The sequence below is a fragment of the Cynocephalus volans genome, chromosome 6 (assembly GCF_027409185.1).
Source record: "Cynocephalus volans isolate mCynVol1 chromosome 6, mCynVol1.pri, whole genome shotgun sequence".
Classification (NCBI taxonomy): domain Eukaryota; kingdom Metazoa; phylum Chordata; class Mammalia; order Dermoptera; family Cynocephalidae; genus Cynocephalus; species Cynocephalus volans.
In genome coordinates, this window is record NC_084465.1 from 71,101,649 (window position 1) to 71,125,539 (window position 23,891).

Sequence of the window (23,891 nt, forward strand, 5' to 3'; positions counted from 1 at the left end):
GGCCAACAGGTACATGAAAAAATGCTCAACATCACTAATCATCAGGGAAATGCAAATTAAAACCACATTGAGATATCATCTCGCTCCAATTAGACTGGTTATAATCAAAGAGTCAGAATAACAAGTGCTGATTAGGATACAGAGAGAAGGGAATGCTCCTGCACTGTTGGTGGGACTATAAATTAGTACGACCACTATGGAAAACAATATGGAGGTTTCTCAAACAACTACAGATAGATCCTCCGTGTGATCCAGTAATCCCACTTCTGGGAATTGAAATATACCCAAAGGAATTGAAATCATCATGTCGAAGGGACAGCTGCACTCCCACGTTCATTGCAGCTCTGTTCACAATAGCCAAGATAGGGGACAAACCTAAATGTCCATCAATGGATGATTGGATAAGGAAACCATGGTACATATTCACCATGGAGTACTACTCTGCCATAAAAACAAACGAAATTCTCCCATTTGCAACAACATGGATGAGTTTGGAGAGACTTATGTTGAGTGAAATAAGCAAAGCACAAAGGGATAAATACTGTATGTGCTCTCTCATAAGTGGGAGCTAAGAGAGAAAGAAGAAGGAAAGACCACAGTGGTGCATTGGACTTGCAGAGGGAGAGAACATACCTAGGGACAAAAAGTGGAGTGGGGAAAGGGGGATAGGGAAGGGAGGTCGGGGATAATTGAGGGGATAATTGGGTGAGGGACGCGGGGTATAATCACAATTTGTGGTAATGGGCATGCTGCCAGTATGGTTCTGGCCATCGCATCTTAGGCACAAGTGGTGACAATTTGCTTTGTACCCCATGAATATTCATAACCAATCAAAACAAAACATTTAAAAAAAAAGGAAACATTCACCAAAGTAGAAAAAAAAAGTATACTTAAAGCTTCAAATAATGAGGCCATATATGATTTCATGGGGAGTAATTTCTTAATGATTATGTGGGCATATACATTATTCAGTGATAACTCATTTCATTTTTATTCATTTTTATTTAATAAGATAGTATGGGACTTAAAAGCTTTGAAAAAATTGTTGATGACTTTAGAGATTTAGGCATGATTTGAAATACAATAGAAGCAGTTTTAGTAAATGAGGCAGCAGCATATATCTGTTTGGAAAAATCATTTCAACTGTATTCCTCCCCCTCAAAAAAAAAAAAAGTGGATGCCTTTTACAAGCTAAGCAGTGTGTTATGTACTGGAGATATGGAGATAAATGAGTCATAGCTACTGTTTTGGGGGAGCTCATAGTCTAGTAGTAGAGAAGTATACATATATTTACTATAATGCAGTATGATGAGTGTATCAGTATAGGTGTAAATTAAGGAACAAGGAAACACTTGATGGGAGAGTAGTTAATTTGGCCATGGGGGTTAGGGAATAGGGAAAGTACTGAAACTAAGGTAACCTTAACAGATAATTACACATCTGTCTGGTAGACAAAATTGAGCAGGGTGCTCCAGGCAGAAAGAATAGAATGGTCAAAGTCATCTATATAAAATGCTATGGAAAACTTAGAGAATAGCTGGATGTAGGCTTTAGAGATAGGAAGCATCAGAAATAAGAGGGCAAGAAGGTAAACTAAAGCTAGATCTTGTGTACCAAATTAAGCAGTTGGACTTGATCCTGTGGCATTAGAAATTATTTTTTTAAACAAGACTGTTATGTGAAGCTTCTGTGAAGTTTTTGGCAAAGAGAAGAATGATGAAGGGATGGAGAGAGAAAAGTGTCATCACAGAGTAGTTATAATAGAGAGGTGTGGAGATACCACACTTGGGGGTGGGGGAGGTGAATAAGGTCAGTTGCTTTGCCCTCTCATTTTAAGCCAGTAAGTGTCTATTGTACTACTATTTTGTGAAAAGCATCATAGTGAGCAGCTCTGAGAGGCAAGATACTGTGTTTTGCTGTCTGGGAATTGACACTCTAAACAGGAGAAAATATGCCAATGACTATCCTTAGCTCCTAGTACAGTATTAGACACATGGATTGGTGTTCAGTTGGTAGGAGCTTCCAAAGATTACATAAAACCTTGTAATCAAGTTTCAAATCAAATTGTTTAAATCTCAGATTGATTCTGTTTTTTAAAATGTTCCTACCAATTCCAGATTCAGAAGATCAAAAGATGAGAATGCCTTCACTTTACTGTTCCATGATTCCACATATATTTTTTGCGTCCTCTGTGTTTTCTTTGATCCCCAATGTTAGTGGTATGTTATGCTGCTTTATCATATCAAAATGAAGAAATGGAGGAGGGAAAGGTATCATACAGATTTCCTTTTGCAGATACTCCTTAGTAGCTAACACTCAGACTGGGATTTCCGAGCCTGGTTATGCCTACCAGTAACTTAAAGAGATTTGTACCTGAACCAGATGGAAAGAGCACTGAACTAAGGAAAAACTTTGCTTCCTTGCTTTAAACATTACCCTTCATTTGTGTGGGGAATGGAGGTTGAATATAGCATGTTTCAATTTGAATTCTAAACACCCAGAATCAGAGAATTCTCATGCCTCCGTCTTGTTTATTTCATTATCTAGCAAGCTACCAGCCACTATTCAGTATTTTTGGAGGAAAAATTTGGGGGTCAGAATAATGCAGCAATTCTCAAAGTGTGGTTCAGAGAAACTGAGGCCTCTCAGATCCTTTCATGAGGTCCATAAAGTCAGAACTACTTATGCTAACATCAAGATTTTCTTTTGCATTTTTCACTCATTCTCTTACAAGTGTATAGTCAGATTTTCTAGAGGCTACATGATATATGATATTGGAACAAATTGATTACAGAAGGAGATATGGAATTCTAGATCCAGCTGTTTTCTATTAAGCCAGATACTGTGATATACAAAAATTTAAAGCAATGCCCACTTCTCTCTCTTTTTTTTTTTTTTAGGAAATAGTTATTTTCCTTAAAATACATTATTTGTATTAACAGGTAGTAAGTTTATCATTACTATTACTAATAAATAAATAGTTTAAGCACAGGGGCTTTTTAGAGCACTGAAAATACTCAGTATGATCCTGTAATGAAAGATACATGTCATTAAACAGTTGTATCATAGAATGTACCACACTAAGAGTGAATCCTAGTGTAAATTCTGGACTTTGGGTCATAATGGCATGTCTTTGTAAGTTCAACAGTTGTAACAAATGTAGCCTGTGGTGAGGGATGTTGATAATAGAAGAGCTATGAATGTCTGGGGGCAGGAGATATATGGGAAATCTCTGTACCTTCCTCTCAGTTTTGTTGTGAACCTAAAACTGCTTTTAAAAAATAAAGTCTTAAAAATTTTTTCAGTTTTAATTTCTCACAAAAATCCAATAAATAAGTATAACCCACATACACAAGCTATTTGGGGTCTTCACTAATTAAGAATTTGAAGGGATCCTGAGATTAATTTTTGACAGGTGCTCAAGTAATGTGTACTAACTAAACTCTATTTGGAAAAATAAGGAAAGAAAAATAACCTTAGCTGCCTTCATCCTGCCACTGAAATTAAAAACATTTGTTAACATTCTGGGGTTTTTTTCCCCCCTACTCTTTTTTAGGATAGCTTTTTTATTTTTTTAAAACGCATAGTTGGAATAACATTGTATATAAAATTTTGCATTTTTTTTCACTTATTCTAACCATGTCTCCATATTAAAATGTAATCTTCAAAAAATTTTTAGTGGTTGTATGACACCCTACTTAGTTGGGTATATCTTAGTTTGTATGATTTTCCCTATTGATTCTAGTCAATAGACTAGACTCTATTGACTCTAGTTATTTTGCTGTGAATCTTTTATTTAGCAGTTGCTTAAAGGCTTGTTATGTGCAGGCACTGTTCATAAATGCTTTTTTTTACTTAAGATTTCCTTAGCTTTTTCTAAAGTACAGCTATTCTATTGAGACTATTAATTTTTTGTATTTTAATTTGTAGGAGTTCTTTTTCTCTAATTTTTTTAAAAACTAATATCTTGTTCTTATTTCATGGAATGCAATGACAATGGTATCTTTTATCTCTCAGGATATTAGTTGTAGTTTTTGTTGGTTTTTAAGTTTTTATCTCATTGCATAGTCTCTTCCAAGTTGACTATGCTGGTCTTTTTCTTTCTTATAAGAGGCTTTCCTTAAAATATCTGGTGATTCTTAACTGGTTGTTCATAATTTAGAGTATGTACTAAAAAACTAATTGAAATCTCTATACACATCATTGGGGCTAATCAACAATGGTCTTCAACTGTAGAATGATCTACCAGGAGTGATTTATTGCTCAACCTTTTCTAAAATCACTGTAGAAGATGATGCGCATGCTCTGTTCATAGGCCTGTATTTTCTTCCTGCTCTCAGGTTGCTGGCGAGTGTTCATTCACAAATCTGGCTCTCAAGGTTCTCTCAATATCAGAGCCCTCACAATATCAGAGTCTCCTTGCCAGTTCACATGCTGTGGAAGTATCTGGAAAGTTTGTTTCCTAAGGATAGCCTTAACCAATGACTAGCTGTATTGGGAACTGCTGAGTTATGACCTTTATTGTCTACAGAGCTACCTAATGGATTGAGCTGAAATTACCTTCCATGGGCCCTTGCTTGGTGTATTACCATTTCTTAGCTTCCTGCTCTCCCCCGTCCTATTTTACTGCAAGTTTTTCCAGGGAATACTTTCTAATAAACCACTTTCACACAAGTGCTTTTCTTATTTTTCAAAGTTGTTGTGGCTATTCTAGTTCTTTTGTCTTAACATTTAAGTTTTAGGATAATCTTGTCTATTTCTACAAAAAAATTTTACTGGAATTTTGATAGAAAATGGACTAAAACTGCATATCAACTTGGGGAGAATTGGCATCTTAATGTGTTGAGTTTTTAAATTTATGAACATGGCATGTCTCTCTGTTTATTTAGGTCTTGATTTCTTTTTTTTTTTTTTTTTTTTTTTAATTTTATTTTGTCGATATACATTGTAGCTGATTAATGCTCCCCATCACCAAAACCTCCCGCCCTTCTCCCTCCCCCCCTCCCCCCCAACCATGTCCTTTCTGTTTGTTTGTTGTATCAACTTCAAATAATTGTGGTTGTTATATCTTCTTACCCCCCCCCGTTTGTGTGTGTATGTGTGTATGTGTGTGTGTGAATTTATATATTAATTTTTAGCTCCCACCAATAAGTGAGAACATGTGGTATTTCTCTTTCTGTGCCTGACTTGTTTCACTTAATATAATTCTCTCGAGGTCCATCCATGTTGTTGCAAATGGCAGTATTTCATTCGTTTTTATAGCTGAGTAGTATTCCATTGTGTAGATGTACCACATTTTCCGTATCCACTCATCTGATGATGGGCATTTGGGCTGGTTCCAACTCTTGGCTATTGTAAAGAGTGCTGCGATGAACATTGGGGAACAGGTATACCTTCGACTTGATGATTTCCATTCCTCTGGGTATATTCCCAACAATGGGATGGCTGGGTCGTATGGTAGATCTATTTGCAATTGTTTAAGGAACCTCCATACCCTTTTCCATAGAGGCTGCACCATTTTGCAGTCCCACCAACAATGTATGAGAGTTCCTTTTTCTCCGCAGCCTCGCCAGCATTTATCGTTCATAGTCTTTTGGATTTTAGCCATCCTAACTGGGGTTAGATGGTATCTCAATGTGGTTTTGATTTGCATTTCCCGGATGCTGAGTGATGTTGAGCATTTTTTCATATGTCTGTTGGCCATTTGGATATCTTCCTTAGAGAAATGCCTACTTAGCTCTTTTGCCCATTTTTTAATTGGGTTGCTTGTTTTCTTCTTGTAAAGTTGTTTGAGTTCCTTATATATTCTGGATATTAATCCTTTGTCAGATGTATATTTTGCAAATATTTTCTCCCACTCTGTTGGTTGTCTTTTAACTCTTTTAATTGTTTCTTTTGCTGTGCAGAAGCTTTTTAGTTTGATATAATCCCATTTGTTTATTTTTCCTTTGGTTGCCCGTGCTTTTGGGGTCGTATTCATGAAGTCTGTGCCCAGTCCTATTTCCTGAAGTGTTTCCCCTATGTTTTCTTTAAGAAGTTTTATTGTCTCAGGGTGTATATTTAAATCCTTAATCCATTTTGAGTTGATTTTAGTATATGGTGAGAGGTATGGATCTAGTTTCATTCTCCTGCATAACGATATCCAGTTATCCCAGGACCACTTGCTGAAGAGGCAGTCCCTTCCCCAGTGAATAGGCTTGGTGCCTTTGTCAAAGATCAGATGGCAGTAAGTGTGAGGGTTGATTTCTGGATTCTCTATTCTATTCCATTGGTCAGTGTGTCTGTTTTTATGCCAGTACCATACTGTTTTGGTTATTATAGCTTTGTAGTATAGCTTAAAGTCAGGTAGTGTTATGCCTCCAGCTTTATTTTTTTTGCTGAGCATTGCTTTGGCTATTCGTGGTCTTTTATTGTTCCATATAAATGTCTGAATAGTTTTTTCCATTTCTGAGAAAAATGTCTTTGGAATTTTGATGGGGATTGCATTGAATTTGTATATCACTTTGGGTAGTATGGACATTTTCACTATGTTGATTCTTCCAATCCAAGAGCATGGGATATCTTTCCATCTTCTTGTATCCTCTCTAATTTCTCTCAGCAGTGGTTTGTAGTTCTCATTATAGAGATTTTTCACCTCCTTGGTTAACTCAATTCCTAAGTATTTTATTTTTTTGGTGGCTATTGTAAATGGGCAGGCTTTCTTGATTTCTCCTTCTGCATGTTCACTATTGGAGAAAAGAAATGCTACTGATTTTTGTGTGTTGATTTTGTATCCTGCTACTGTGCTGAAATCATTTATCAATTCCAACAGTTTTTTTGTAGAGGTTTTAGGCTGTTCGATATATAGGATCATGTCATCTGCAAACAGGGACAGTTTGACTTCATCTTTTCCAATCTGGATGCCCTTTATTTCCTTCTCTTCTCTGATTGCTCTGGCTAGTACTTCCAACACTATGTTGAATAGGAGTGGTGAGAGTGGGCATCCTTGTCTAGTGCCTGTTCTTAAAGGAAAAGCTTTCAGCTTTTCCCCATTCAGGATGATATTGGCAGTGGGTTTGTCATATATGGCTTTAATTATGTTGAGATACTTTCCCTCTATACCTAACTTATAGAGGGTCTTTGTCATGAATGAGTGCTGAACTTTATCAAATGCTTTTTCAGCATCTATAGAGATGATCATATGGTCCTTGTGTTTGAGTTTATTAATATGGTGTATCACATTTATTGATTTGCGTATGTTGAACCAACCTTGCATCCCTGGGATGAATCCCACTTGATCGTGATGAATAATTTTTCGTATGTGTTGCTGTATTCTGTTTGCTAGTATTTTAGTGAGGATTTTTGCATCTATATTCATCAAGGATATCGGCCTGTAGTTTTCTTTTTTGGTTATATCTTTACCTGGTTTTGGTATCAGGATGATGTTTGCTTCATAGAATGAGTTTGGGAGATTTGCGTCCGTTTCAATCTTTTGGAATAGTTTGTAAAGAATCGGTGTCAATTCCTCTTTGAATGTTTGGTAAAATTCTGCTGTGAATCCATCTGGTCCTGGGCTTTTCTTTGTTGGGAGCCTTCTGATAACAGCTTCAATCTCCTTTATTGTTATTGGTCTGTTCAAATTTTCTACGTCTTCACGGTTCAGTTTTGGGAGCTTGTGTGTGTCCAAAACCTGTGGGATACTGCAAAAGCAGTATTGAGGGGAAAATTTATTGCATTAAATGCTCACTTCAGAAGAATGGAAAGATGGCAAGTGAACAACCTAACACTTCACCTTAAAGAACTAGAAAAACAAGAACAATCCAATCCTAAAGTTAGCAGACGGAAAGAAATCATTAAGATCAGAGCAGAACTGAATGAAATTGAAAACCAAAAAACAATTCAAAAGATCAACGAATCAAAAAGTTGGTTTTTTGAAAAGATAAATAAAATTGACAAACCATTAGCATGGCTAACAAAAAAAAGAAGAGAGAAGACTCAAATAACAAAAATTAGAAATGAAAAAGGCGATATTACAACTGATTCATCTGAAATACAAGGAATCATTCGAGACTACTATAAACAACTATACGCCAACAAATTTGAAAATCTGGAGGAAATGGATAAATTTTTAGGTCTTGATTTCTTTCATCAGCATTAGTTAGCCTTAATCATATATGGTTTGTTAGCTTTACACATAAGTAATTCATTTTTCTGAGCGATTGTAAATGGTATTGTATCACTTGATTGACATTAGTGTCCATATGTTCATTATTAGTATATGGAAATAACTATTGATTTGGGTACATTTATCTTGTATCCTGCAACCTTGCTGAATTCATTCATTCTAGGAATTTTTTCATAGAATCCTTGGGATTTTCTTCATAGACAGTCATTATCTACAAATCTGCAAATAGGGATAGTTTTATTTTTTCCATTCAATCTGTATGCCTTTCATTTCTTTCTTTTATTTATTTTACTTTTTATCTTTTGTTTATTGTACTGGCTAGAACTTCCTACTATGTTGAATAAGAGTGTTGAGAGTAGGCATTCTTCCCTCGTTCCTGATCTTAGGGGGAAAGCATTTAGTCTTGCACCATTAAGTAAAATGTTAACTGTTTTATTAGTCTGTTTCTGTTGCTTGTAACAGAATACCTCAAACTGAGTAATTTATAAAGAAATGAAATTTATTTCTTACAGTTTTGAAGGCTGGGAAGTCCAAAGACCAGGGAACACATCTGGAGAGAATCTTGTTCTTGGTGATGACTCTACAGTGATGCCAGGTGTAACATGGCGAATGCCTGAGCAAGAGAGCTAACCTTCTCACTCACTCTCCTTATAAAGCCCTCAGAACCATGCCCATGACCACCCATTAAACAATCAATGGATTAATCCATTTGCAAGGCTACAGTCCTCACAATCTAATCACCTCTTAAAAGATCCCCTTTCAATTACCATAATAGGATTCCCCACCCTCTTAACACTGTTACAATGGAGATTAAGTTTCTGAGTTTTGGGTGGGGGATATTCAATCCATGGCAGCTGTTGTTTTTGAATATTGAACCAGCCTTGCATCTTTGGAATAAAACCCACTTGGTCATAATTCTTATTTTATATTGCTGAATTCTATTTACTAATACTTAATAAAGTATCAAGAAAAAGAGCAAAATAAACCCTAAGCAAGGAGGAGGATTTAAATTTCATTGATTTCTGCTCTTTATAAATAATAAACAGCAGAGATCATATGAATAAAATGAGCAGAAATCAATGAAATTTAAAAATAGAAACATAATATTACAAATTTTTTCACTATGTTAAAAAATTAGCAGTAGTTATTAACAGTAATTTCAAAGCTAGTGACAGGAAAATATGTTATCTGAGTCTCCTCTGGCTCTGTTTCTATTGTCTCCTTTTTCTCTATTCCAATCACACTTATTTTGATGCTTGGTTATTTTTTATTGTGTTGAACATTATGTATCACCACACAAAAATTATAGTGATAATTTGAGGTTCTTTATTTTATATTTCTTCAGAATATTTTTGTAGTTAGGCTAGTGCAGATCATCCTAAACATCCAGTCAATGTCGGAAATGCTTTCAACCAAGACTTAGTCCTTATAAAGTTTGGTCTATTTTTGTTTCACTCTTATTCCTAGATTGTAACCTTACAGGGTCCTTGATAAAATCCTGGGTGTTTTCCAGGATCTCTTCTAGGCAGACTTTGAACTTTGATTTTTGCTTAGCTTCATTGACTCCCAGCTGCTATTTTCTTTCAGAATCAATAACTGTCTTGAGGAGTAGATCTGTGACAGATGTCCAGTCCATCTCTCTTGAATTCTCTCTTATTCCAGATCTTGGCTCCACTAATTCTCACTGCCTTGATATCTTACCACTGTCTTCAAACATATTTTCTTTTTACATTTTGTTCACTTTTTCTGATTGTCTTCAGATAGTTGGTCTAAAAGAACCTAATCAGCCAGTCAGGAAATATAACTGTGTAAACTTGTTTGATTTTTGTTATTGTTGTAGTGGTAATTGTTGATTTGTGTGTTTTGTTTTTGCAAAATATTTCAAAGTAGTTTTGATTTGGGGGCACATATCTCTCAGACCCCTACCTTAACTACACATGTTCATTATCCTCTACTGTTAGTGGTGATTGGGTGAAGAGTTTGAAAAATATAATGGAAAGAGCACTGGCTTTTTAAGCAGGCAGACCTGGTTTCGAATTGCGTTTCTTCTTGATTGCATCTACCTGTGTGTTATCTGTTAAATTTTTTAAATTTAAATTTTCTGTTTTCTCATCTGCAGAATTGGCATAGTGAGAATGAAAAATGAAATTGAAATTAAATTTTATTTAAAATGAAGTAACATGTGGACAGCACCTTGCATATGGTAGACGCTTAGCAAACTCATTTTTTAAATTATCTTGGGGAATTGGAAACTACAGACTTAGGGCCACCTTATCAGGAATTTAATAGGAATTTATAACTTCACTCTATACTAATTATTACTAAATTCTTTAAAAGGGTCTGCATGTTTGGTTGTGGGGCAGTTCAGTAGGCATTTGTTAAACAGCCAGTGTCCCAGGCACCCTGATTTATCCTGGTGATAATTAAATGCTATCCAGAATCCTGCAGTCCAGTAAGACAACAGTGAAAGGCAGTGAGCAGGGGGAGGCCACATCCGGCACTTCAGTGAAGCTGGGGTATTAGAGCAACGGTCAGCAAACTTCTTCTATAAAAGGCCAGGTAAGGCATTGTGGGACACATTGTCGCTGTTGCAGCTCTCAATTCTGCTGTTATAGTGCGAAAGCAGCCATAATTAATACATAAATGAATGGGCATGGGTACATTCAAATAAAACTTTATTTACAAAAACGTGGCAGGCCAGTTTTGGCTCATGGATCAAAAAGCTGTGCTGACCCTAGCCCTCCACAACCTAAGAATAGTTTTTACATTTTTAAAGGATTGTTTAAAAAGGTGATGATGATGATGAAGGTGCAACAGAAACCATATGTGGCCCACAAAGCCTGGAGTATTTTATTTATAGTCCTTTACAGAAAGTTTGCTAACCCTGTGTTGGAGAATAGAGTAGGTGGTGATTGCTACCAAAAGAGAGAAAAGCAGACTTATGTATTCAGGGTTGACAGGAAAGAAAGAAAATGAACATGGCAAGCAGGCTTGGGTCCATGGAAGATCATTATGGCAAGAATAGGAAATTCTGTGTGCAAATATTGACATATTTACCCATGCTCCACCTGAACAGTGATTATCCTACTTACTACTCATCTGTTCTAATGAATTGTCCATAACGTGCTGGTTTAGCAGCAGATAGGGAAACATAATCAAAAGTTAAACGCTTTTAGAAATGTCTCCTATATGGAAGGAATTAACTTTTCATTATAGCCAAACATTATCAGACTTTGTATTCTTTATATGTATATTGCTTTATAATTATATAACATCCTGCTAATTTTTTTCTTACAGAAATACCCTTCCGGGAAATGGCCTCTAAGTCTTGGCTGAATTTTTTAATCTTCCTCTGTGGATCAGCAATAGGATTTTTTTTATGTTCTCAGCTATTTAGTATTTTGTTGGGAGAACAGGGTGACACGCAGCCCAATATTCTTCATAATGATCCTCATGCTAGGCATTCTGATGATGATGGACAGAATCATCTAGAAGGACAAATGAACTTCAATGCAGATTCTAGCCAACATAAAGGTATGGTTTACTTTATTAAGGAATAAACATAAGCAGTATTTCAGTCTAAGTGTTGAGAGAGAATTGGAAAAGTTACATGAATTTTGTTATATTACTGTCTGTATCTGCAAATGAGTTCTGTATTCTAGATATTAAATAATAATAATTCTCAGTTTACCTCAGGAGAAGTGAATTGCTAAAACCCATGTTTATTTAGGGACTAAGTTATTAATTTTGAGTTTAAGTAGAAACAGTTCAGAAACTGATTTGGGAAAAGGCGTAACTTTTCAGATTAGATTTGTTTCTGAAAATTTTTCTTCAGGTTCAGTTTTATCGCCGTTTATATCTGTGTCTTTGGTTTTTGCTGTTGTCTTGTTTGGTCATAGTTTTCGCTTAGTCTTGTTTTCCTAGAGAAACTCAAGAGATATATATAAATCTCAATTTATATTCTTATCAGTAGTTAATGTAACTAATTTTTTCTCCTTTTGAGAGTCATAAAGATCTAAGGAATTAAAAAAAACTAAGGATATGTTATAATGACTTCATTTTCTCCTGGCCTTCTATCTCTAATCAGATTTTCTCAGTTGAGTCCTCCATGCACTCCTTAAATGTTGTTTTCTCTAAGTTTTTGTCCTTTTAGCTCTCTCTTTGTGTAATGTCATCAACCCTCATAATTTTCATTTCCATCTATTCCTGGCTGTCTTTATCTCCAGCACAGTTACAAACACTGAGAATATATTAACACAATGCCGAGATCTCTGCAAATTGTGAGTTATCAGACAGAAAAGAATACAAGCATCTTGAAAACAATTGGAATTCTAAGATGCAGAGAGTCCTCCATTAAGAGTTGTTTTAATAGTAAATTTCTTCTCTACCTCTGTGAGGTATCAAAGCCTGGTTGAATTTTATCTACTAGCAAACACATGCATAGTTACAAATTGTGTCATGTTATGTGAATAATAATATTTAGCCCTGAGCAGGTGCTATGTATTCTTACCATAGAGCAGTTTGGTCACTGTGCACTTGCTCTCTAGCATAGCTTCATGTCTTCAGATGATCAGCTGGAACCAGGCTTTCCTACTGCTAGTATGCCATATGAGGTCTTACTATAGGCACATACGTTATATACATACTTGTCCTGCTCAGTGGCCCGCAAAATACAGGGTGTGCTAAAAGTCTTTCTATTCCTCTTAGACTCAACATGTGTAAATTGAACTTTTCTCTTCCTATCTACTCCTAAAACTTGTTCTTCCTCCTATATTCCTTATTTTATATAGCTCATTATCATCTGCCTAAGCCAGAAACTGAAATCATGGTAGCTGCTTTCCTTCACACATCAATCAATTCCATTTGTCACTAAATTCTAACAGTTCTACTTCTATACCATTTTCTCTCCAACCCATAGTGCATTTCCCCTAATTCAGACCTTCAGCTATATTCTTGTTGCCTATACTCAACCAAACTTTACCATTCCTTTTCGTCCTTTCTTTTGGTGAGCTTCTATTCATGTAAAGACCTATTTTCTGCATCATCTCTTCTCTGATTTTTCTTAGTATTTCATTATCTCTTCTCTGTTCTACTCAAGTCCCTATGTCACTGCTCTGTAGGATTTATCAGCTGCTACTTTGTTTTCCCTCAGCACATTAAACCCTTGGACAAACTTCTATTATAGCATCTCTTAGTATGTAGCAATTACTGGTTTGCATATTAAGACTTCCCTATTAGACTGTGAATTCCTCTGTGGTAGGAAATGTGTCTTATTCATCTTTTCATCTCTTGTGCCAGCACAGCCTGGTACAAAGTAATTAATGAATGAGTAATTGAAAGAATGAGAGCATCTACCATATCCCAGCAGTGGCAAGAAAGCTGTCTTGTCCTAAGTGAAACAGATTAGGGATTCCTACATCCACCATTTTTTTCTGTCCGTTCAGGGTTTGGTATATCTGTAATAGCTAAGATATTGGGTTCCTCAAGTATATGAACTGTGAATACTTCCTGACTGAAAATAGGGTGATTTTGTTGCATTTGTCCTTTTGGACTGCGAATTTTGATATTCAGAGTAGCCTGAGAATGTTTTCATGTCCCACCCAGCCTTTTCTTCTGTTCCTTCTCAGTTAACTAGCAAATTACAGATGTCCCTCAGTATCTGCAGATATTGGTTCCAGGACCCCTGAAGAGACCAAAAACCACAGATGTTCAAGTACATGATTAAAATGGCATAGTATTTGCATATCACCTATGTGCATCCTCCCATATACTTTAAATCATCTCTAAATTATAATACCTAATACAATGTAAATGCTATGTACATAGTTGTTATACTATATTTTGGGAATAATGACAAGAAAAAAATGTGCATGTTCAGTTGCATATGCAGTTTTTTTCCCAAATATTTTAGATCCATGGTTGGTTGAATCTGTGGATGTGGAACCTGTGGATAAGGAGTACTAATTATATACCTCTATTACTGATTTTTCACAGGACTGAGCTTTTGTAATTCACTCTCTGACCTTCACTTGAAGGGTATGCTTGCTCAGTATACTGCCTTGAGCATTGCTACTCAAAAGTGTGGTTTACAGACTTGTGCTGGTCCACAACTTTATAAGTCTTGAAATTGGGAGTAAGCAGTTAGAAACTTTTATTGTAATTTGCCAGAGTAATTTTGTGTGAATCTAAAAATAAAAACTTAGGGCTAGTGTTTTATGTTTTGTTTTAGTCTTATTTTTCTAGTAATTTATTTTTCTTCAAAAGTATAGGTCTCTAATTATTAGAAACAAAAATTGGTCCTTCACGACACATTTTGAGAAGAACTGGTCTAGAATCTCATGGCTCTTCCTCTAGACCAGTGCTACTCAAAATGTGGTACTGGTCTGTCAGCCTATGCATTGTTTGTCTGTACCCAGATAAGGAGCTTGAACCAGGTTAAGCTTACTGCTTAACTAAGTGGACTTTTTTACCTTTTTTTTTTTTTTTTTGGTAGTAAGCCTTCCTTGATGAAAAAGTAATAAGTTGCTTTATGTCCCAGCATAAGCTTCTTATTTCTTTGCAGATCAGTAGTTTGAAAAACACTGCTCTATACAGTCTTGGAAATCCCATCTCTGTTTATTGTTCTGTTTCTGACTGGTGGATTTGCATTTTGCAGTGAGATATGTTACTATCAGAAGTAATCGCAACCCTGCATTTACTCCTGTGCTTCATACTGGGGTAGTCATGAAAGCTTTTGATGCCACCTCAGGGTACTCGTAGAAATTCATAACAGTGGACTCTTCTGAGCTTCAGAAATCAGCTGCCACTTCAGTAACATGGCCCTTCAGAAGCTCATTGAGAGCAGTAAGAAATTCCTGTCAATGTTCCCTTGAAAACCAACTGAAGCTCTTTGTAGTATGAATTGCCAGAGACTATTTAAGGTAGTACTTAATGTGCAAATGGATCATTAGGAGAACTTGTTAAAATGCAGATTATGATTCAGTAGGTCTGGGTTGGGGCCTGAGATTCTCCATTTCTGTCGACTCCCAGGTGATGCTGATGTTTTTGATCAGTGAAACACAGTTCAGGGAGTAAGAATTTTGGTCATACTGGCAATTCTTGTTAGCTCCAGTGACCTGTTGGATAAGATTGACATGAAACCAATAAATCAGAATGTTGACTCACATTAGGCTGAGTTTTGCTTTCTTTCAGCTTTATCACTAATGATAGATGGGTAAATAGAAGGAGGATCTTTAAAACTATTTAACAAAATGCTTTCTTTAATATAATTTACTTGAATTTTACATTTATATAAATATAACTTTTTTAAATGTTTGTTTAATAGACGAGAACACAAACATCGCTGAGAACCTCTATCAGAAAGTTAGAATTCTATGCTGGGTTATGACAGGCCCTCAAAATCTAGAGAAAAAGGCCAAACACGTCAAAGCTACATGGGCCCAGCGTTGTAATAAAGTGTTGTTCATGAGTTCAGAAGAAAATAAAGACTTCCCTACTGTGGGATTAAAAACCAAAGAAGGCAGAGATCAACTATATTGGAAGACAATTAAAGCTTTCCAGTATGTTCATGACCATTATTTAGAAGATGCTGATTGGTTTATGAAAGCAGATGATGACACATATGTCATATTAGACAATTTAAGATGGCTTCTTTCAAAATATAACCCTGAAGAACCCATTTACTTTGGGAGAAGATTCAAGCCCTATGTAAAGCAGGGCTACATGAGTGGAGGAGCAGGATATGTACTAAGCAAAGAAGCCTTGAGGAGATTTGTTGATGCATTTAAAACAGAAAAATGTACACACAGTTCTTCCATCGAAGACTTAGCACTGGGGAGATGCATGGAAATCATAAATGTAGAAGCAGGAGATTCCAGAGATACCACTGGAAAAGAAACTTTTCATCCCTTTGTACCAGAACACCATTTAATCAAAGGTTATCTACCCAGAACCTTTTGGTACTGGAATTATAATTATTATCCTCCTGTAGAGGTAAGTTTAGAAATTTTATTACTTGAACTGACTGACTTTTGTTGATTTTTTTAAAAAACTAGCAAATATGTGTATGTTTCTTTAGTACCAAACTAGGACTCTCCCTTAGTCTTTTTATATAGAGTGGCAGTATAACGAAGTAGATGAGAACAGGGACATTAGCAATAGTCATTCAACAGATATCTATTGGTTCTACTATATGCCAGGCACTGAGAACGTAGAAGTAAATACAGCCAAGTTCCAGTTCTCATGAACCTTACATTCTGGATGAGATAACAATAAACAGGCAGACTAATAAAGATATTATGATTTTAGGAAGTACCCTGAAGAAAAAGGCAAGTAAGTGGGTGGAGAGTGACTCAGTGGGGTGTGATACTCTGGTTTAAGTAAATAAGGAAGGCCTCTATAAGGGATGACTTCTGAAAGAAACCTGAGTGATGTTAGAGAGCAAGCTCTGCGAAGATCTGGATAAAGAGCCTTCTAGTCATCAGGAACAACACATGAAAAGATTTTGAGGTTCAGAAAGACCTAAGTTTAAATCCTCCCACTTTAACAGTTGAATGACCTTGGATGAACCGACTTTGTCTAACTTCTGAGTCTCAGTTTCCTCATTTGTGAAGTGGACGTGGTCTACCTGTCTCATTTAGTTGTAATTGCAGTGTAGTACAGCCTCTCACAGCAAGCATTTAATAAGCCTTGGCTCTCATTTGAAACCTTAGCTTACATTCTTGAGAATTTTATCTAAACTACATTATTTTATGAAATATTTCGGGTGTACAAATATTTGAGAATAATATGATACCTTGTATCTACTACCCAGCTTTACCAAATATCACTCTTCTGCCACATTTGCTTTAGATTTTTTGAAAGAAAGAAAAATGTCATGCAGTTGAGGTCTATGTATCCTCCCCAGTTCAGTTCCCTTACCTCTTTCCCCAGAATTAACAGCTATCATGAATTTAATATTACTCATTACCATGCATGTTCTTATATTCTTCTTACATGTTTGTGTATCCATAAATAATACATAGTACTGTTTTGCAGGTTTTTAAATAAATGGAATTATACCATATACATCTTTCTATAATTTGCTCTTTTCACACATTGAGATTTATCAACATTAATATATATGTATCTGCTTCATTAATTTAAAGTGCTGTGTAATAATCTAATATATGAATATACTATAATATTCATTCTCCTGATACGTATTTAGTAAGTTTTTCCTAGTTTATCAGTATTATAATCATTGCTGCAGTGAATAACTGAATGAGACCAGAAATCATGAAATTTAGCTTTTAGAATCAATTCTATTATTGATTATTAATGCCTTTAGGCAAGTCACTAGTTCTCTGTCTTCTTTTCTCTGACTCTTAACATATAAATAATACACTTCATGCTAATACTCTGTTCTTCACAAGCTATTGCTTTCAAATCATCATCAAGAATAGTGGTTCTCAACCAGGGATAATATTGCCCCTCAAGGGACATTCAGCAAATCTGGAGACATTTTTGGTTGTTAGAGCTGGAGGTTATACTGGAAGAAACCCACAAGATTATAAACCCACTGGATGCTAAACATTCCACAATGCACAGGACAGTCCCCACAAAAAAGAATTACCTGGCCCAAAATGTCAGTAGTGCTGAGGTTAATAGACTCTGGCCTATTACATTTGACCCAAGCTTTATATAATTAGCTTTGAAAGGAAACTTTGAAGGAATTCTCTACTGTTCTGCTACCAACCACCAGTGTGTTCCTGGTACTTTCAAAAACATGATAGCTAATCCTTACAGTAATTCTGCATTTAATAGGTGACAAAACTTAGGCTCAGAAAATTAAAATAACTTGCCTATCCTGGTAGTAATCTAGGCAGTGTTGCAAACCATTCTGATTCTAAAAGCTCTTGTTATTTCCATTATACAGCTCATGAGCTTCTCTCTATGATTAATGGGAAATATGTGCAAAAAGAAGGGGTGGGGAGGATATGTTAGAATAATTATTCTCTTGTTGGGGTAAAATTCCGCTTTAATTAATGAACATTTTTAATTTCAGTGCTATGTGATGAGACTGTTTGAAACCTTAGACTGGCTTTCATTGCTATTGTAGTTGCAGTAATACCTTAGAATATAAAACTGCCTTTTGATAGTCTATTTTTCTTTTGTTTTAGTGAGGTACTACTTTGGATGCTTTCTTGATGTAAACTTTTAATATATTCTAAGCATTTCAAGATGATTTGACCTTTTCTTTCTTAATTCTGCACCTCTTCCCATATTAAAATATACCCAAACTGAAGAACATTACAAAGCATGTAACAAGTACACCCAAATGAATATAGTTTTACTAAGCGTTTCTGATATTGTATACACATAAAATAACAAAGGGACTTCATACTTGTCATTATTTTATAACCAGTATTCTTCCTTATTTTTAAGACTACTGCCCACAATTCCTGTTTACGAATAGGGTACACCTAACAACATGCTTTATGTGAACAAAATAAATATAAGGGTACTTCAAAAACTTCATGGAAGGATTCATATTATCTTTTAATTTTATTTTTCCACAAACTTTTTGAAGCACCCTTATATTTCTATAGTGCATCTTTTATTTAAATTGTAGAGGTTTTTTAAATGGATGGCAAAATTTGTTCTTTCTGCAAAATTTATTTAATTATGTTGAAGACTATAAAACAGAATTTGAGGTTCCAGAATTGACCCCACCTTCTAACATTGCCTATTCTCCATCAAGAGGTTCTATATAAACCCAGTGTACAACCAGAATTGTATTCTTAAATACTTTTCATTTAATAACTTTTCTTCTCCTTAAGTGAGTTAGTATTTCCAAAGCCATTTGAAATCTCATACATACACTTTTTCTCTATAGTCACTAAAAATACAATATAGAAAATTTTTATCTAGAAAGTTAGAGTGTAGAATATTCTATTTCATCAAAGAGTTATGTTCTTAAGTTGCTTGTTTAGAACCGACTCTTCCTTCATGCAGTTTCCTTCCCACACAACCTTCTTACTTCCTTAGAAGTCTTTTAGTAATAGACTTTTCACCACAGAATTTGCAATCAGTCCTAATACAGTGGATTTAAAATAGATGTGTAATTATTCATATATAGATATAGAGATCAGTCTACATGTGAAATTACCGTTTTTAAAGGTCAGAAATAGTCAACTATGATTTATTTTATTGTTTCATTTACATTAACTCATCTATCTGAGACATAGTACATGGTTGAGGTGGATAGCTCCTGATTTTTCCAAATTGTTAACTGATTGTTTCAGTACCATTTTTAACTGAGTGTTACTTTCATTACTAATTTAAAATACTTCCTTTATCATACAGTATAACATTTCTTATAATAGGATCTATATCTGGGGTTTTAGCTGTGTGCTGTTCTTCTTGGTTTTGGTCCAGCACCATATTGTTTTGAACCTTGTAGTTTCACAATATTTCTAAGTTATTAATCTAAGAGTATGTATTACTCTCCTTTTATTCTCTCTCTCTCTCTTTCAAAGTGTTTTGGCAACTCTCCTGTCTTTATCCATGCACATAAACTTGTCAGTTTAAGGACAATGACATCTTTGCCCAGGATTTTTTTTAAGTTGTCTTTTAGGTTCCTTTAGTAAAGTTTTATAGTTTTTCTCAGATTTTTATATCTTATGTATATCCGTAGGTATTTAATATTTTTGTTACTATTCTACTTCGGCTTTTTTTTTTAAACTTATCTTTTTAACTAGTATATATGAAAACTTTTTTTAAAAGCATCTTTAAAATCTGGCTCTGTTACTGTATTTTTTATTTTTCACTTGATACTTGAGTTTTGGGGGTAAATGTAATCATCTGCAAGGAAGTTTTTCTAATGTAGCTATTATCTTTTATTGTCACTTATTGCTTATAATGCTTAATAATAGTATCCTGGCCATCCAGTAAAAAAAAAAAAATAGACTAACATAATTAATGCAGTAAACCTTATCACAAATATTACAATATTTCACAATCATAGAAAAATTACAGCAATTTAAAATTAACTGCTACTGGTCTAGTCTTTTAGTTTAATGTGCGTTGACCAGTACAGTAGCCACTAACCACATGTGGCTGATGAGCACTTTCAGTGTGGCTAGTCCAAATTGAGATGTGCTATAAATATATTTATTTTGTTCACACGTGGTTTTAAGGACAAATAAGAATGATTTCATTAATAATTTTTAAAATATTTATTGCATGTTGAAACAATATGATGGATTTCTTTTTTAGTTAAATAAAAGATAGGTTGCTTATCCCTTATTTGAAATGCTTGGGACCAGAAATGTTTCAGATTTTGGAATATTTGCATTATACTGGTTGAACATCCCAAATCCCAGAATCTGAAATACTTCCATAAGCATGTTGGTGCTCAGAAAGTTTCAGATTTTGAAGTATTTCAGATTTTGAAGTATTTCAGATTTCAGGTTTTTTGATTTGGGATGCTCTACCTATATATTCAAATTAATTTCACCTATTCCTATTTACTTGTTTTAATATGGCTACTAGAAAATTTTAAACTATACTATGTGACTCACGTATTCGTTGGACAGAGCTGGTTTAGATAATCACAAATTGACTTATCTGGTTATTTTTCATTATTTATTTCTTTTCTGATGTTTCCTAAAGGTATAAAGAGTAGGCACTAGATAATTTTCTAGAGTCTATATGGTTGTCCAAGAATTTCACATATCCAGTGTTTGTTTCAAAGGAAAGTTCAGAGCAAAGGGCAGAGAAAATGCAATGGATAGTTTCTTGATAATTTTTACTACACTATAGATACTTCCAAACGTGAATTAACTGTTCATTGTAATAGGCCAATATGAATCTTTTCTGGGAACTTGCCAGATTGTCTCCCTTGGTCCTTGCAAAGACATCAGGTAGAATCATAAGTTTTGTTGGAGCTGTCTGGATGAAATATTCTTCAGACACCAATTCTGATCCTAGATTGACTTCATGACTATTTAATTCTGGGACCAGTCTAACCATTTTTCTTTTTTGTTTTCTTCTAAACCTGTACTCTCACCAACCCCATGAGATTCGTATTAAGAGTCTGTGAGAATGATATACCTGAACAAAGGTTTAAAGCTGACCGATTTACCTGGGGGCCACCTGAATGTGATTATTTTGTCAATAGTAGCTAACATTGAGCATTTATTATAAGCAAAGCATAGTCCCAAGCATTTTGTACACATTATATCCTTTTAAGTAATCACCTTTTGCAGATGGGAAAATTGAAGCTTACAGAAATTAAATAACTTGCCCACGGTCGTATACTAGTAGGCAAAATTTGGATTCAAACCCAGGTCTGGCATGAGAGTTTTCTCTCTTTAATATTATATTGTTTGGGTTTTTATTTAGACGAAGTATTAGGTTGTAGACACATAATAGGCAAGGCTTTGTTGTCACTGCATGCTTTGAGAAATCTTAGGCTGAGCCAAGAGAAAAATTACAGTGAGAAAATTAGGGAGATAAAGCAAAAGTTGGAGAAATAGAGCCTTATCCTTTGTGTAGCTGTCCCTTTCATTTGAAGAAGTCTCAAGAGTATTATCTGCTAAAACAATGAGGAGTGTGAGAGAATATTGTTTCAGTTAGAAATACTTCCACAATTTCATGTTTGGTTTTAAATCATTAGAAACTCTGGAGAACTGCTGGTTTCTTCCACAGGTATAATAAATTAGGTTCCTCTGCTTTACCTTACCAGCTTTAATTCTTGAATTCTTTTAAATTAGTGTGTCCTTTATAAGTATGTGAATATTGTGTGTTAACAGTGCACTGTTTGGAAGCTAAAAAATAAATAAATTTTAAAAAAGAAAGATACAACAATCACAATAATACGTTAAACTTTCAGAAGGAGAGAGTAGAACTGAGGTTACCACAGGTGGGAAGGGGGGGCGGGGATAAGGGAGGAATTGGTAAAGGACCATAAAAAACAATTACATTGTGTGATGTTGAATATATTAATTATCCTTATTTGAGTATCACATATTGCACATGGGTATTGATCTTCAACTCTGTACCCCACAGATAATGTACAGTGAATTCTGTTACAATGAATAAAACAATGCACTGTTTATTATTAACAATGCCTGTTTCCACTACTTTTTTAGGGTCCTGGTTGCTGTTCTGATCTTGCAGTTTCTTTTCACTATGTTGATTCTACAACTATGTATGAGTTAGAATACCTCGTTTATCATCTTCGTCCATATGGTTATTTGTACAGATATCAACCTGCCTTACCTGAGAATATACTAAAGGAAATAAGTCAAGCAAACAAAAATGAAGATCCAAAAGTAAAATTAGGAAACCCCTGAAAGGAAAACATGAATGAACAGAGGTAAAATGTCTAGCATTGCACTGAACAAGGACTTCTGCATTTCTGACATAGAACACTGGAATCCCAGTGAGGAATTCTTTCTAAGTGAACATTCCATATAGAAATCTTTCATATGAATGACTGTAAAGTGAAGCTTTAAATGAGCTGTGAAGTCTGCTTAAATGTTTCTTTGATACATTAATTTATAAATATATAATATGAAGAACTTGTGTTTTTAAAATGGTGACCAGGTAGAGGAACTAGAAATTTTGTTGCCTGTTCCTGACCGTGTGTATTATTGTCACTGAGAAACAGTTAAATTTGCTAAAACTACACTGCACCATGTTAATAACACACACATGATGCTAAACAGATCTGCCTTAAAGAAAATTTTTAAAGGAAATGTTGTTGCTCAGTGTTGTTTATAAACTCAAGAAATGAGTTTATATTTGCAGTCTGATATAAATGAACACACAGTTTTTGTCTAATGAAAATTTTGCTGTGATTATTTATAATTGGCAGTATTTCTTCCAGAAGAAGGTGAAATAAAAATGGCACTTTTCCTAAAGTGCATTAATAAAACCACATTTTGAAATTATCACGGGCTTTGACTATATTGTATACTTGGTTCTAATTAGTAGTTAATCTTTCACTGAGTCCCTATTGTCTCTTTTCTAAATGTGTTTAACCACTCTTGAATACCATTCTCCACTGTTAATATTTATTTACTCAAAGCATTAATAGCATTCTGTAAACATGCATTTAAAAATATTTTGTTCCCAAATTTACCCATTGTTAATCATGGGTAACTAATAAATAGTAAATTTAATGCTATTTGGGGATGCTTTTCTTATATCAGTGCCACTCTCAGGAATTACTAAATAACACTTGTAATTGACGATTTAAAACCCTTTCCAACTACATAATTATAGTTCCTTTCATTCTCATCTTGTTGAGAGATGAGAACTTATTTGTGCCTTTCATACCTTGTTTGAACTTGTTTGTGCCTTTCATACCTTGTTTAAAACAGAGTTTTAAGATTCATTTTTAGGATCTGAGGTGGCTATTAGTTACACTAGTAAAATACTTTGAATGCAAGATTTTGACCAGAGTTAATTAAAAACATTAGAAAATGTAGAGTGCTTAAACAAACTAAAATGTCATAATTAAAAGTCCAAATAATTTGTGTATAATAGCCTGAAGTTTGATCCTGACTTACTATTTTGGGATAACTTTTACCAGTGGATAATTCAAACAAAGCAGGAATACCCATTCTAGACTGACGTCAAAAACACATTCACAAATGTTTCATTCTAATTTTAGCAACTCTCTGTTTAAAGAGTTTCTGGAAGGAAAGAAAATGTTTAATTTTTGTTGTCTTTAGCA

General features: G+C 34.7%; 1 protein-coding gene across 3 annotated transcripts in view; it reads left to right on the forward strand.

Annotated features, from left to right (window-relative positions):
* The window catches only part of C1GALT1 (core 1 synthase, glycoprotein-N-acetylgalactosamine 3-beta-galactosyltransferase 1), a 42,936-nt gene extending 19,833 nt beyond the window's left edge, over positions 1-23,103 (forward strand). For all 3 annotated transcript variants that reach the window (XM_063100432.1, XM_063100430.1, XM_063100431.1), the window contains 3 exons: positions 11,462-11,698; positions 15,489-16,156; positions 22,300-23,103. In XM_063100432.1, coding sequence (XP_062956502.1) covers positions 11,479-11,698; positions 15,489-16,156; positions 22,300-22,503 — 1,092 coding nt within the window. In that variant the 5' untranslated portion in view covers positions 11,462-11,478 and the 3' untranslated portion in view covers positions 22,504-23,103. The remainder of the gene's footprint in view (positions 1-11,461; positions 11,699-15,488; positions 16,157-22,299) is intronic.
* The last annotated feature ends 788 nt before the right edge of the window (positions 23,104-23,891 follow it).